Source organism: Zootoca vivipara, chromosome 6, assembly GCF_965207765.1.
Source record: "Zootoca vivipara chromosome 6, rZooViv2.hap1.1, whole genome shotgun sequence".
Classification (NCBI taxonomy): domain Eukaryota; kingdom Metazoa; phylum Chordata; class Lepidosauria; order Squamata; family Lacertidae; genus Zootoca; species Zootoca vivipara.
Window position 1 is genome coordinate 58,977,046 of NC_142589.1, and position 15,916 is coordinate 58,992,961.

At 44.1% G+C, this 15,916-nt stretch overlaps 1 protein-coding gene across 2 annotated transcripts in view; it reads left to right on the forward strand.

Moving 5' to 3' along the window:
- Nucleotides 1-15,704, forward strand: part of KIAA0319L (KIAA0319 like) — a 56,137-nt gene extending 40,433 nt beyond the window's left edge. For both annotated transcript variants that reach the window (XM_035120970.3, XM_060275814.2), the window contains exons 12-21: nt 722-854; nt 1,815-1,963; nt 3,532-3,683; nt 4,598-4,736; nt 6,288-6,447; nt 8,173-8,318; nt 10,324-10,446; nt 12,116-12,206; nt 12,361-12,452; nt 13,718-15,704. In XM_035120970.3, the coding sequence (XP_034976861.3) occupies nt 722-854; nt 1,815-1,963; nt 3,532-3,683; nt 4,598-4,736; nt 6,288-6,447; nt 8,173-8,318; nt 10,324-10,446; nt 12,116-12,206; nt 12,361-12,452; nt 13,718-13,905 (1,373 nt within the window). In that variant the 3' untranslated portion in view covers nt 13,906-15,704. The remainder of the gene's footprint in view (nt 1-721; nt 855-1,814; nt 1,964-3,531; nt 3,684-4,597; nt 4,737-6,287; nt 6,448-8,172; nt 8,319-10,323; nt 10,447-12,115; nt 12,207-12,360; nt 12,453-13,717) is intronic.
- Nucleotides 15,705-15,916: the final 212 nt, after the last annotated feature.

Below are 15,916 nucleotides of genomic sequence, written 5' to 3' on the forward strand. Positions count from 1 at the left end.
CATTAGTGTGGATATATAGGTAGGTAAGGTAGGTTGTTTTAGTGCATCTTAAAAAAATAAACATGCTGATAAAATGACACTGACTGAAAAGCTAATACTGTAGTGAAGATTTAGCAAAGTATGAATGCAGGGCAATCGGTTTTCCAGCCTGATGTGTTATTGCCCGAGTCAAAACCACACCCCTTAAAAAAAAATCCCTGAAGTCAGTCTATGCCTGTAGAGAATGTGGTGCTGTTGTAATCTTGGTACACACACTGATTAGATTTCCTGAAGTCTGGAAAAAAAGATAGGGAAAGTACAGGGGAAACACAGGACAACAACAATATAATGACTATATCATATATATATACCTCATAGAAAAGCATGGCATTTCCAGGGTATCTTCTAGTGTGGGAACATCCTTGGTTTTGTTTTACTGAGGGTTTATGAAGGATTTGTAGCTCAACGGTTAACATATGCTTGCATGTACTGTACAAGGTCCCAGATTCAGTTCCCAATCTCTGTGATTAAAGGCTCTCAGGTAGAAGCTGGAGAATGCCCCTGCCTGACATCTTGCAGAGTTGTTTCCAGTCAGAAGAGGTAACACTGGGCTAGATGGACTTGCTTCAAGGCTGCTTTGTATATTCATGTGAACTATGCTTGCCTGTCACCTTCCTCATAAACATCCAGTTCATTTCAAGAGTGCCTTCATTTCTCTCTCATTTTGTGAACTTTTGCTTAGAAAACAACAAGCCTCCCAAGGCAGATGCTGGTCCAGACAAAGAACTAACTCTCCCTGTGGACAGCACCACTCTGGATGGCAGCAAGAGCTCAGATGATCAGAAGATTGCATCTTTCCTTTGGGAAAAAACACGGTACATTTCTCTGTCTCCCTCTTGCATACACATGGCCTTGCACATGATAATGCAGAACTATGTATCATACTCTAACATGCATAGTGCATGTAGAATCTTAAAAAACAAAACAAAACCACTATTATCCAGGCCAGCCTAACCCAGCAGGCAGTAGTTGTGCCTCCTTAGGATGGGAGAATTGCAAGGGCTCCCAACTAATCATATTTGGGGGGGGGGGAGGAATTGTGCCCCCGCCTAGTTTTCCTGAATACACCTCATTTCCCCTGCATTCCATACAAGTGAATAGGGGGAAAGCTTTTTCATTCCATTCACTTATATGGAATAGAGAAGAGGGGCTGTAATCAGGAATAGGAATGGAATAGTCTCTCAATTTCAGTTTGCTCATTTTCCCACGTTTCTTCAGCAAGTTGTGAAATTTTGTTTTAAAAAAATCCTCATGAAACTAAAGCTAAATCCTCAGTATTTTAGCATGAATTTTCCCCTAAAAACCACATTTTTTGCATACAGTTTTGCATTTTTGTATGTTACTTTCACTAATTTATTGATTTTTATGTATACTGTCCCCATATATTTGCATCTTTGTGAACATTCTTTGGTTTGAGAACTAGGTTGCAAAATTTGAATGTGTGCGGATTTTGATGGATGTCTGTGTTTCACTTCCCATATTGTTTTGGAAAGTGTAAATTGGACAGATTTGGCATTACATGAGAACTGAATCAAATTTCTAGTCCACTCCTAGTCAGGAAAACCCTTGAAGAGAAAGCAATACCCCATCCCTGTAATATACAACAAGATACAGGGAAGAATAAAAAATACTTTGCCTACAGCACAAATTATCTTGGCCTAGCCCTGTGCACCTGGGAGCCTAGCATCTTGGCCGAGTGTTCAAAGAATATTCCTCTTCTTTTCTGTGCAAAAGTTTGACATCTGCATGCTGATTATTTGGGGGTTTTTGGCCAGGGGCCCAGATGGTGTGAAACTGGAAAATGGCAACAGCAGCATCGCCACAGTCACTGGGCTTGGGGTCGGGACGTACGAATTCACGCTGACTGTCAAAGATGAGCGGAACTTGCAGAGCCAGAGCTCCGTTAACGTCATTGTCAAGGAAGGTGGGTAGCTGGAGGGAACACAGCCTTTGGCTAAGAAGGTTCCACGCAAGGAAGCTCTTCTGTTCATTGCAATCCCTTGGTGATGAAACAGAAGGTAATATGGTCTGGGGTAATAAGCAGTGGTGGAGTAGGACGAGGGAGACATGGGCTGAAATTCCTTCTTGGGCCAGAAAGCTTACAGGGTGATGATGCGTCAGTAACAATATCTCAGCCTTCCCCAACCTGTTACAACTCCCATCGGCCCCAAACAGCATGGCTCTGCTGGCTGGAGTGATGGGTTGCAGTCCAAAACATCTTGAGAGCAACATGTTGGCCAAGGCAGGGCTAGCTTAACCTCACTGGATTGTTGTGAGGTTGTTGTGTGATAGCCCTTGTTTATCCCCTGAGCAACTTGACAAACAGACAGGAGGACATTATTCTTGTATTCCCTCTTCGGTCAGTCTTGGATTCCATCACTCCCCAAACCATGTGCCTCTGTGTCTCCAAACGGCCAGATGATCCCATTTTTTCCCCTGGGGCTTTCTGCAAGAGAATGAAATCCAAGCACTAATGCCTGTTAAAAAGCTTCTACTGTTCACTTGCAAAATTAAGCTTTTGAAAAGAGGCTCTACCTGAAGGCTTCAGGAATTTGATCATAATTGCCCCTCATTATTACTCATTGCTCCTTCACTACATTTCAGTGTATTAAAATCTGGTTTTTATCTTGGTTATTCCCATGACAACCCTGTGAGGCATGGTACAAATCTCCAGCCTGAAGCACACTTGGTTCTGTCATGCCTACATCCACTTCTCCCAGCACTAAAGTGGCAGGAAGCCTGAATCATTGAGCCATGTGATGCATTTGAATTTCCCTGCTATGCAGGTGAGGGTAGGCAGTCAAATGAATGTAAGAAGAATCCTGCTGGATCAGATGGAAGGCCCATGTAGTCCTGCTCTCGTCACACAGTGGCCAGCTTGATGCCTGTGGGAAGCCCACAAGCAGTACATGAGCATCATAGCACTTTCCCATTCATGTTCACCAGCAAATGGTACTCAGGCATGCTGCCTCTAATCCTGCAGGTGCCATATAGTAATAATGACTGGTAGCCATTGATAGCTTTATCCTCCAGGAATTTGCCTAATCCCCTTTTGAAGTCACCTAAGCTAGTAGCTGTCGCTCAGTCTTGTACCAAGTTCTGTCTTTTAACTATACATTGTGCAAAGTTCTTCCTTTTGTCTGTCCTGATCTCCTACCTTGCAGCTTCCTTGGATGCATGTGTGGGTGGGTGGTTGATATAAGTACCTTCATTTTAAGGTTCAGGGTATCCTGAGGAAGGCCTCAGATGTGGGGCAGGCACCTGTAGTGCGAGTGGAGCTCAACCCAGTGGGCTACACAGCCGAGCAGGACTTCTGGCCTGGATTTCCCAACCAGGTCACCTGGTATTATATTCTTCATTGATTTGTCCAGACATAACTAAGCGATTAGAGTTGATAAAGAATAATTAGTCAACTTTTCCTTAGTTATGGATGGGTTACAGTTTGCTGAAGCTCCTTTGTATTCTAATCCTTTGCTCTCATTTCATGCTCAGAGATCAATAAGCCACCCACAGCAAAGATAGCTGGGAACGTTGTCATCACCCTTCCTACCAACACAGCAGAGCTTGATGGTTCCAGATCCACAGATGACAAAGGAATTTTCACCTTCCTTTGGACTCGGGATGACATCAGCCCTGCGGCTGGGGTGAGTAATGCTGCTATCTATTCTGCAGTGTTTACTTGTGTGCAAGTGACTCATCGAGTTTCAGTGAAGCTTGGAAAGTGCTACATGAATTACTGCACTCAGCCAAGAAGAGAGAGACCATCCAATGTACTGAATTTTCTTTTTCTTCAGGGCCTGCTTAAATCTTTCTAAGTCCAGTTACACAGAGGTGCTTTTTGGAGCAAAATGTCACAGGGGAAAGCACGTTAGTTTATTATAGCAAATGCAAAGAAAGGGTTGGTATAATGAAAGCTATGCCTCTGAAATGCACTCAGTTTTGACTTAATTTTTAAACCTCTTCTTCTGACTCACGACCCTTTGAAATGTCCCTGATTTTTTTCACTATACCAACAAATGTGTCTTGTGACTAGGACTCCATGTACTTACTTTTTCTTCTTCAACATTCTGAATTGTGCTGCATGTTCTTAGAGTTCAGATGTTGAAAGTCACAATAGTCTCAGTGCTCCAAAGGCTAGTGATTCCTTCAAAGTCCTGCTTACAAAAGGGTATCTGGAAGAAGATGGCTTTTCTCTTAAGCTGTTGGCTTAAAAAACAGCCTAGCTTGCTTCTAACGCTCCTCTGCCTAGGGGAATCTGGTACTTGTTACAGTGAGGGAGGGTATGAAATGTTTCAGGAAAATGCAGCTCTAGAAGAGGTCACCCTAGACCAGAAGTGGGAACCTGTGGCCCTCCAGATGTTGGTAGACCCCAACTCACATTAGCCCAGCCAGCATGGTCAAGGAAGATGGGAGTTGGAGTCCAGTAACATATAGGAGGCTATAGGTTTCATACTCCTCCCCTAGGTCTCCCTGGGACCCTGCACTTCTGATATATTCTCTTGTATTTCACAGGATTGCAAGGTGCATCATCACCCTTGTATGTTTTTGTTAAATGCAGGAGGTGTTAAACAACTCAGACCACCATGCAGTGCTGTTCCTTTCCAACCTGGTAGAGGGGACATATTCATTCCATCTCAAAGTGACTGATACCAAAGGGGAGAGTGATATGGACAGAGCCACAGTGGAAGTCAAACCTGGTGAGCTACACATACACAAGCACACACTCATACACTCACATGAACTTGATCTTCTGGAAGAGAAACTTGCTAATTAATCATAATAATTAGCATTTATATGCACACTTTTAAAAGTATTCATTTATTGGTTTTCAATAATATATGCACATTCCTTGAGTGTTCAGAGCACTTCACAAACAGTGCCTTAGTAATAATGGTCTACATATTGTAAAGATTACTAACTCCATATTATAGATGTGGAGGTGGAGATAGAGACATAGAGAAGGGGGCACCCATAAGCCCTCCTTAATGGGTGAGGTGAGATTTGGACTGAGGACTTCCTAGTAGGGATGCAGGAGGCGGGGGTTGGTTTGGGTATGAAACTACCTTACTCTCACTCTCATTTCTTGAAACAGTATGTGATTGTGAACCAAAATGCAACTATCCTTCAAAATTCACACTTCTCCATATGTTGTGAATTTTGTACAAAAAACCACATGATTGGGGATATTGCTTGCAAAAATGTGTGTATTAGGAGAAATGCACACCAAAATGATGACACATATTCAGGATGACTTTTTAAGAAAGCAAACTGAAGGTAAATAGACTGGTCCTCCCATCCCTACTTCCCAGCTCATACTCTTAGACCTTACTTTACACTACCGGTAGCTCTCGAGACTAAGGCCCTGTATCAGTCTGAATACATGAGAAGTATGATTGATCCTCTACAAGTTTACTCGGAAGCAAATCCTGTTGTTAGACATGCAGTACACTGGTTAAACAATACCAGATCCCTCTATAGCTTCATATATGGCTCTCTTTATTTAATCTGTTGATATCTTTTTATAATCTTTTTTTATTGATTTTTGAAAATATAAACCATCAACCTAAATCAATACAAAATCCAAATACTGTATCGAGATTACTCTGAACCTTCTGACTTTCCCCCATCCCTTCCATGGGTCCTTTTGATTATATTTTCAACTGCATGTCAGTACTTCTCCAATTTTCCATCTTCCTAAGTTTACATCTGATGATATCTTGACACAGTTGTAAGAACTGGAATCCTGTTTGTAATTGGATGCAGTAATAATTGTTGCAATACATGCATGGGAAAGGTTTTGTGACTGCCGAACAGTGAGAAAATGGGTGTAGTATCTGTGGTACTCTTTTTTTTCAATAGCCAGAGGGTGGTGCTAACAAAGACCTTTTTTGAGATGAGATTTGGAGGAGAGGTGTTAAGCAGAATCTGATGGGGAGCATCAGGAAATGGAAGAATTTGGGGGGGGGAAGAGGTCAGGAGTTGGTTCAGCATGTGATTATAAAACAGTCTAGTTGCTAGAAGCTGTGCACTTCTCTTGGAGTTTTTCCAAAGTCTGAATCTCTTGGATGCTCTGCACAACCTGTCTACTTGGGTTGGCTTCTGTGCCAAGCTGGGGATGCAATGATTCACACAGCATGTACATTTGCTCATATTTCTATTTGAATAAGTGTTGTTGGGAATGGGGCAAGCCAAAATTTTCAAATCAGCTGGAATGCATCAATGAGATGGTACTTATGCATTCTTTTCAGATCCGAGGAAGAACAACCTTGTGGAGATGATACTAGATGTGAATGTCAGCCAGCTGACAGAACGGCAGAAGGGCATGTTCATCCGTCAGATAGCCGTTTTGCTGGGAGTCCTGGATTCAGACATCATCGTACAAAAGATTCAGCCTTACACAGAGGAGAGGTAGGAGTCCATGGAGGGGATCTTAACCTGTCTTAACTCAGACAACCTAGTTGTACTCTAGAAGGCACCACCTGCAATTTGCTCATTTAAAAACATAGGAAAGTGATAAAACACAGTACTCCCCTTTGAGCTGAGTGCTGGAGGTTGATTTTTAAGATTGGAATATTTTGTAGGTAAGTTTGTGTGCACTTGAAAAATAGTAATTCATAATGAGAATTTCATGGTGTGTACAGACATAGCTAGAATGCACTCAATGCATGCCTCATGTCAACTTCTCCACAGTATCAAGCTCAGAGGAAACCTGCTTTCCCCCAGGTTTGCAGCAGAAGCTGGGTTTGAACAGTGCTAGTTCTCTGACCTTCATATCTGCCATGAAGCCGCCACTCCTCTCTCCCCATCCTCCCCCACTTTCTTAGAACATTATTTAATAAAGTGTAAAAACCTGAAGAGAAAGTGCCAGGAATTTGAGCCACTGACCATGCAGTTGTTTGGAAACCAAAGCTAAGGGAGATAGCCCACATGGAGGAGAAGGAGCACCCCACATTCATTTGAGAGCCAGTTGCATATGTCCATTGAAGACAAAAGGTGGGGGAAGGGGCGCTTAACTACAGCCAAAAAAAAAAGGCTGCACCTAAAACTGTTTTCAGCCTTAAAGTGCAAGTTCAAGCACCCTGTGTGTGGATATGTTTTCATAAGTTTATGTTGTCAACCTTGCTTCACTGCAAAGCAAACCTCTTCAGAGAATAAGGACTTAGGTTTGGGGGCAGGAGGACAAACCTTGGAGCCCTGGATTGCATTGTGGATCCTCATGCCCTAGGTCTTCATGCGTCAGGATGCTCTTGCCTAACACAGAGCTCTTGCCTAAGCTTGTGCTTGATTAACCCTGGTGCATTACCCTGTCCTTTCAGAAATCTGGGCATCTGCACTTCCTGCCAAGTCTATCCAGACTGAATCTTCTGGTACCTAACTGAAGTGTTCACTTTTCGTTAACCTTGAAAAAATTCTTTTGCTTAATGACTTGAGCCAAGAAACAGAGGTGCTCTGGGCTTTCAGTTCTAACCCCGTCTCCCCCACCTCACATCATCCCAGTCGCAGACCAGTCATTTACCGTTCTTCCTCCAAGCAGAAGAGGAAGAGGTTTGCTTCTGATCAATATATATTTGGCTGCAGTTAAGAAAGCATTAAGTAAATGGAATATGGCCGCATTTTCTTTTTTTATTTTCTTTTTTGTGCTCCTCCCTCTCTCTCTCTCTTAAGGAGCATTTTTATCTGTGCCAGGTGGACAGGATTGGGTTTTGCATGGCTGGATTCTGGTGCTGTTGCTTTGATTTGCTGTTAAGAGAGGGTTCCGGGGGGGGGGGGCTGTTTCACATTTTGTCCTTTTTGAGCAGAGCCATGCATATTTTGCTCTGGGGAAAAAATCTGAAGTCTGCAATGGCAATAAATCATGCAAACAAAGCAGATATATGTGTGTCTGGTTCCTTGGTTTTGCATAATTATTTTGCTTCCAAGAACTGACTTCTCAAAGAACATAGATTCACTTCCAAAGAAACTTGAGGAATTAATGGAAAGGAAGGCTTGTAAGGGTGAGACCTGCTGAAGATTTTGTATTATGGAAATCTTTATGTTCTTGCCATTCACCCATCCCAACCCCCAGTAGTTGCAGTTTTCTGGAGAGAAACCTATTTATGCTTCTTGTATCCCCAATTTTCTTGTTAATTGCAGCACAAAGATGGTGTTCTACGTGCGGAATCAGCCTCCTCATCAGATCTTCAAAGGGCATGACATTGCTTGGTCACTCAAGAACGAGCTGCGGAAGCAGCAGCAGTCAGGTTTCCTCATCTTCCGAGTGCTGGAGATCAATACAGTCAGTAAGTCAGAGGAACAGCTGATGTGGCTGCTGACCATTTCTTGTCACCACCTCCTTCCAGTGAGAAGTTTCACTTTCCCTAAGGCCATTGCATCTGTAAGTGCACCATATCTGGGGTGCGGTTGAGGATCACAGTAAAAAAAATGACTGCTTCTGACAATGGCACCTAAAAAACAGCCTTATATGGAGCCTATCTCAATCAGATTTGTCAGCACTGAATGACAGTGGCGCTCCAGGGTTTCAGACTGGGAACATTCCCAGTTTCACCTGGAAATGCCAGGGATTGAATCTAGGGCATTCTGCCTGCAAGGCAGATGCTCTGCCACTGAACTATGACCATCGTAGTGGAGCCCAATTTTTCCATATAGATAAATCCCAGAGAGAATGAATGCTATGTTCCATCAACAGGCATCCTAACAATAATGTTTCTGCTAGAAACAGACAGTGATGGTTCTTTTCCTACCAAGCTGAAGAATGGGAGAAGATATGGTTGCTTATAGCAGCCTTCACTAACCTGGTGCCCTTCAAATGGTTTGGACTACAACTCCCTCAACCTCAGCCACCATGCCTGTTGTTCTGATCACTTCATGTACGTTATCTCAGGAATCATTGCAAACAGGAGCCCAGTAAATTAAACCAGAGTTATTCTCGTTTATTGCAGGTTGCAGGGTGGGGGTGGGATTACAAATCTGCCTAAAGCCACATAATTTGAATCTTTCCCTGGGCATTATCTCATTAAGATGTTGCTTTTTTTAAAAAAAACCTTATATGATTGCTTCTTACCTCCTTGAAATGTATATGATGCCTGCCCCCAGTTGTATTGGTACCACTATTGCTGATCCTTTCTTCTGGGAGTTCTTAGACTAGTTTTATGCCAAGTTTTCTGAGCTATTGCATTTTACTACCATGGTTCATGCCATACGAACCAGCAGCACAGTGCTATTACTGTTTTGATAGGAAGGGCTTCAGTCCTGCATAACCACTTTAGCACCCTTTTCATCGCCTTCCTTCTCCACCCTATATTTGACCTTGCAGTTGATCTATGGGAAGAAAGAAGGTTTTATCCTCCATTCTATTCCCATTATCAGTCTTTTTTCTTTTTCTTTTTGAAAGCTACTTCTCATTGTGCACTTCTAAAAGTTTTCAATTAATAATGCTGCTTTCTTGAACTGATGCAGGGTGCATGCTGAACTGCTCCCACTTCTGGGGATGGCACAAGAAAGAGGGAATTAGGCATAAACATGAGAAGCAATGCGGAGCTGTGTCTTTGTGAAGGAGAAGCCAAAAGCCTCTCGACAGCTGGCCGCCTCTGCCTTTGCCATTGTGACACAGACACCCACCCACCATCCTGCTAACTCTCAGTTGCATTATGGGATTTATGTTCTGCAGGGAGTTTACATTATGCACATTGACTGGGGTTTGGCATCTCCCTCAGGGGCCATTGAGGCTGAAACCAGAAGTTGACTGGGTGCTACTCATTGACCAAGAACAAACAGTGATGTTGTATAAGGAAAAGGCAGCCCTACTGACCATTATTATAGAGCTGGCACTCAAGCTTGGATTCAGCAAAAGAGATCACAAATGTATTTTTGAAACTTGGAAAGTGACAAGAAATGACATTGGGGGCAGGGGAAGCCCCCGGTGTTTGCACATAACTTTCTACACCAGTGTGCATATGTTCGTGCATGTATTTAGGGTTTGGGGGGGGGGCTTTCAAACATCACTAGATGTTTTTAGTGCACTTCTCAATGACATGTAGCACAGACTTGCCTTATGAACAAGGGCCTGCTGTCATGATATTGATCAGTGTCCCCCACAAGCAAATCCAGTACATCCAAGTGAGATGTGTGCATATTACCATGAGCCCAAGATAAGGAACAAAATGGAGCTCTGAACCGGGCTGTCTTGCGAATCTAAAGTCAGTGGGGAAATGTTTGAATCCTCATCCCTTCAAGTTTGACTGTGAAACTTAATTGTGGTGTCTGACTGGGCTCTCCCTCCTCCAGCCTGCCAGTTGAACTGTTCAGAACATGGGCACTGCAACTCCTTCACCAAGCGCTGTGTTTGTGACCCTTTCTGGATGGAGAACTTCATCAAAGTGCAGCTAGGTGATGGCGAGAGCAACTGTGGTAGGAACCACTCTCTCTTTCCTTTCATGGTTAATAAGGCAACAGCCCCTGCAAGAGGCTCAGTGCCTAAATGCAGAAAGTGTTTTGTTTCTGTGTCATGCCCCACTGTGGAGAAGGAGCCCTCAAAGGGAAAGAAGAACAGGCAAAGGGTATTGGGTGTTGGTTCGGTATAGCCAGGGAAGCGTATATGTTTGAGGGAGGGGATTAATGGCCTGATCACACTGAATCTCTGCAGAAATCAGCAGCTGTGCTATATCTAGTGTCTTAAATATTTAGCAGCTTCTGGCCTCATCTTAGGTGATTGGTAGGACAGGGCTTAGTGAGGGGATGTCAGCACCCCACTCCCACATTAGTGGCCAGTTGAGACATCAAAAGATGTATCCTGTATCTCATTCCACTATCCCACTTTGCTTATAGTCCCAGCAGAGGTACCTGAGCCAGCCTGGTGCAGCATGCAAATATAGAACTGTAGAGCCACTTCTTGAGGGACTCCTTAGCATAGGCGCCAACTATAGGGGCCCTGGAGGCAAGGGCACCCACAGTACGGGCACCGATGTGACTTCTGGTTTCTACTGAAAGTTGCGTCGCAGGCCCATTGCGACCCCCAAGGCGATGTTGGAGATCCTGCCAGACCTGATGTGACTTCTGGTACAAACCAGAAGTCACGTCAGAGGCCTCATATTTTTTTTATTTTTTTTTATTTCTATACCACCCTATACCTGAAGGTCTCAGGGCAGTTCATCTCCAAGGCCACACAAGGTCTTGGAGATCACCTCTGAGGTCCTGCCAGGCCTCAGAAGCACCAGTGCAGCACACTGATGTAACGTGACATCACGACGTCACATTATGTCACAGAAGCCATTGGGCACCCATAACCTGGAGCCCAAGTTGGCACCCCTGCTCCTTAGCAAATCCCTCGGGGGCCTGTGCCTGCCCTGCCCTGTCCTCAGTTCAGCCTGTTAATTGTTCAGTTATTTGTACCCTACTCTTCTACACATATGCACTCAGAGAAGCTGCCCCTATTTGGATTCCACCTCTGTCTCCCATGGCATCGGGAGCATAATTCAGCCTGCTATTATTCTAAATGTCCTAGTTCAGACGATCATCATGGTCAAATTGATCCAGGTTTGTTTTAACTAATTAGAATAAATGACAGTTCCCTCTATTGATTCAGAATAAGAAACTGTGGTTTGTTCTAAAATGAAAGAGAAACTTTAATTTTCAAGTGTGGGCGTCAAAGGCTTGATGTGAATCATTGATAATAATCTAAACTTTGGTTTCAATTATTGTCTAAACTGGGCCAGTGTCAGCTCAGCCAGGGCAGCATACAGTTATACCCCTAGGCAGACCTGAACTGTGAGGTCTACAACCCATAGTCCCTGAGATCAAGTTCTGAGAGCTGGAGACAGATCCAGGGCCTGCATTTCAGCCTGAAGTGTAGCAGGCAGAATGTGCTAATCTGTTCTTGGCCAGGCAAGGCAGAAGACCAGGTTTCAAGGCTTGGCCAATCCAGGCACTTTATATTTCCTGCCAGTCACAGAGACCAATGTCATATATATCTGTTCCTCTTTCTGGGCCTGTTGAAGACACTGGTCATAGCTCCCAGAAGCTGGATCCGAGCCCCAGCCCCAACTATGATGCTGAGATTCTATCTCTGTCCTTCTTACAGAATGGAGTGTGCTCTACGTTGTCATTGCATCGTTTGTTATCGTGGTCTCCTTGGGGATCTTTTCTTGGGTGGTGGTCTGCTGCTGCAAAAAGTGAGTAAGGCCCTGAGCCCTTTCCAGACCCCTCTTCCCTTAACAGTTAAGTTAACTACTCTTACTTTTGGGTTAGGTGCTCATTCTCTGTGAGGGCCTCACACTCCATCTAAGCTTCAATCTGTTTCTTTCTCCCCCCCCCATTTTTTTTAAGACGTAAGGGAAAACCCAAAAGGAAGAGCAAATACAAGATGTTGGATGCCACAGATCAAGAGAGCCTGGAGTTAAAACCAAATCCCAAAGCAGGTAAGACACCAGAAAAGAGGTTAGCATTCACAGAATGCTGACACAGGCTGGTTTCTATTCTCAAGGGTTTTGAAATCACTGCATAGCATAGGGGAAGCTTGTAGCTCTGTGGGTGTTTACTTGAAAGCTGAGTTTTCAGTGACTCAGTTGTGTCTGTTCCCCTCAGAGTTGTGTCCAACAGGGCATGTCAAGATGCTTGCCACAAAAGCAGCAAAACGGGGGTCACCTTTCCCCCATGTGCTAGGAGCACTTTCGGCAGTAGAGGGTTTCCGAGAGGAATTCAGCATAACTTCTACATTATATCTGTCTTTCAGTTTGCCTTTTTAAAGTGCTCATTAGTTTTGTGTGATCTTCACAAATAGGGCCATAACTATTGTCTTATGGTAAGCATAAGGTTGTCAAGGCTGATTATCTCTATAATTCTGTCTTATGTTGTGCTATCCACGCAAGCCATTTTGGGTTAAGTCCCAACCCCAGCAATTTCCCAGAATTCAAAATTTGCCCACTGGTCTAAAAAGGTTGACAACCCCTGATCCATTCTTTTCCGTTTATCTCAATGGAGGTGGGACTAAGTCTCATTTTCCAGGTGGATTTTCAGTTAAAATCCACCTGGAAAATGAGACTTAAAGATATTTCTGGAAACACACATTGAAAAACACAGTTTAAAAAAGTACTAACAAGGCCATCAGAGGGTTGCATGCTGCCTTTGTTTCTGCCCCCCCCCCCAAAATAGCTTGTTTCACCCCTACACAATTCTGCCACTGGAGTGATTGCTCCTAAGGTGGAGCTTGCTCTTATATTCATTCAAGGCACATCATGGCAGATAGCTTTGTTCAGGCTGTAGGCAGCTAGGAAAGAGATTCAAAGGGTTTTAAGGGGTTTTTTTAGACCAGGACAGAGCAAAACCCACCCACTGACTATTTGTGTTATGAAAGCGGCAGGAAACACACCTATTGCAAACAAAGCAGTATGGCCACCCCAAAACTTTTGCAGGCACAAATAGTATTGGAAGCAAGATTGTGTAAAACCGTCCAGACGCTCTGAAGTGTGGCCTCGCAGGCCAAAATGGGACCAGAACGGGACTGCCTGTGGACTAGAGTTGCTCCACCCCTGATTCTGAGCTAGGTGGACCAGCTTCTTATGCTGATATAAAATATGCAGCAGAAGTCTCTCTCTCTCACACACACACACACACTCAGAGAGAGAGAGAGATTCTTACTGAATAGGTTATCTTACTTTTTTTGTTTGTTTGTTTATATTTGAAGGCAGCAAGCAGAAAGCCCAGGCCCAGAACACTAGCCTGATGCATTCAGAATCTGAGCTAGACAGCGACGAAGCCATCTTTACATGGCCGGATCGGGAGAAGGGAAAGCTGCTGCACAACCAGAACGGTTTCCTGCGCAATGGGCAGGTGACGCCGAAGCCGAAGAACCAGCGGGAGGAAATCCTATAGCCATGGACTGGCACTCGCAAAGGGACCGCAAATGACGCAGAAGCCTGTTCTGCTCCTCAGTTGCACAAGGAGCCTCCAGAAACCTGCTGTGTTGTGGATAGCACTGCTAATGTATTACATGGACACTTTTGTTTACTGCAGATCTTTCTTTTCTTAAAAAAATATGAACTGCCTCTACTTGAATCTGGGCTTCAAGGGAAATTTGGCAAAAGAAGCTGTGAAACAAAAGACTGTGAAGGGTAGGCGCTGGTTCCGAAATGCTGCAGGATTTAAAACCACTCCTGTGGAACTGTGAAAAGTGCCATCTTGCCCAGGACTGCAATACAAACCCTATGCTACTCACCCCAAAATCTGCTTGCCTCGGGGATGGCCATCTTCTTCACATGCTCCCTCTTGTGGAGGGTGACAGTTCTGACTGCAAAAAACACAGCTTTGCTCTAGCCAGGATGCCTTGGACTGTGTTCTTTTCTAAAGCACTCACTTCAGCTGCAGAAAAGGACTGTTGGGTCCCTCTCCCCATCTCTCACGGACTGTATTTTATTTCCAAAAAGGAATAGGAGGCCGAGCTTGCAGAATGTGAAGCACTGCTGTCTCCAGGGCATGGGAAGAATTTACCCCATGGGTCACATTTACAATTGTAAAGTGTCCCCCTCCCCATTTTGTGTGTGTGTTTAAATTATTGTTAGTCTTGCCACTGGCGGGAACAGAAGTGATACCTCCACGTCTATGACTCCCCTTATCCCCCTGCATTGTTCAAGAGCACTCTACACATATACTGGAAGCCTTCCCTTTGTGTAGTCAGTAACACTGTAAGACAGCAAGTTTCTCTTCCACTTGAAAAAAAATACCTTTGATATGCTGTCTATCTTACAAAGAATATTTGCACAGTTTGAAAGCGGGGGTGGGGGAGGTATTGGAGACAAAGGCGGGGGTATCAGAGACAAAAAGATTATTCCCTCTGATCCCCAATTGATGAATGCCTCTTCTCACTCCCAATTCCCCTTCCCTTTATTTGTCGTTTGTTACATGTTCATTGTCTGTTTCTCACAAGAAACACCGGTTGTTCAGTCACCAAGGGGGTTCATAAACTTTTTGTTTATTGAAAGCAACCGCAGGAGCCTCCCTTGAGCACCTAATTTGATATAGAGATTAAGAGTTTCCACACTGTACAATCCAGCTCCCCACTCCCCTTTTTTTAGTATGATGGTAATGTTTGTGATTTACTTTCATTTGCCACCTGCATTGTTCTCTTCACCAACACTGTTAACCAGCTTCATACTTGGCAAACCTTGTCTCTCCCCCAAAGGTGAATACATCTTTGACAGACACTCCACCCCCCACCTCCGCTGCTACCATCATCTAACACTGAAGGGCAACTCTTCAAGACTTTTGACCTTTGATGATGAGGGCTTTGTTTTAATTTCCAAACTGGAATTTCAGGCTCTCCAAGTCAGGAGTGGCCAGTTGGCAATCCAGAGACCAGATCCAGCCTCAGGTTGGCAAACCAAAATCAAATAGCTTGCAATACTAATTGTGGTCTTTTATTATTGTAATTGGAGTGAGGGTAGCCAGATGAGAATGCTACACACTTAAGAGGTCATGAGCCACTCTTTAAGGTGGGTTGGTGGTGGCTACAATGGCCTCGGAGAATGTAGAAGCTGGCCATCCTTGATTCAAGTGTGTAACAAGTTTTCAAGTTCTCCTGAATTCTGTTTACATTGCTGCACTACTGATTTGTTGAAGGTGATGATTAAATATGCTGCTCAGCTTGTGGGGGCATCTCTCCCCCTTGAATTGTTGTTGATGGTACTGTTGTCGTCTTTTTTCACCCCTTCCCCTTCTGTCCAGCTGAATGACAGAAGTTGAGTGCTGGCTGCTGCTTGCTTAAATTGCAACCAGGAACTGAGTTGTTCCCCATCCCTTAGTGAAGCAACATGCCTAAATGACACCCTTGGAAGCAGGCCCAGAGGTGTAGGCTTGGGTCCTCAAGCCTTCCCAGCACTGTCATTGC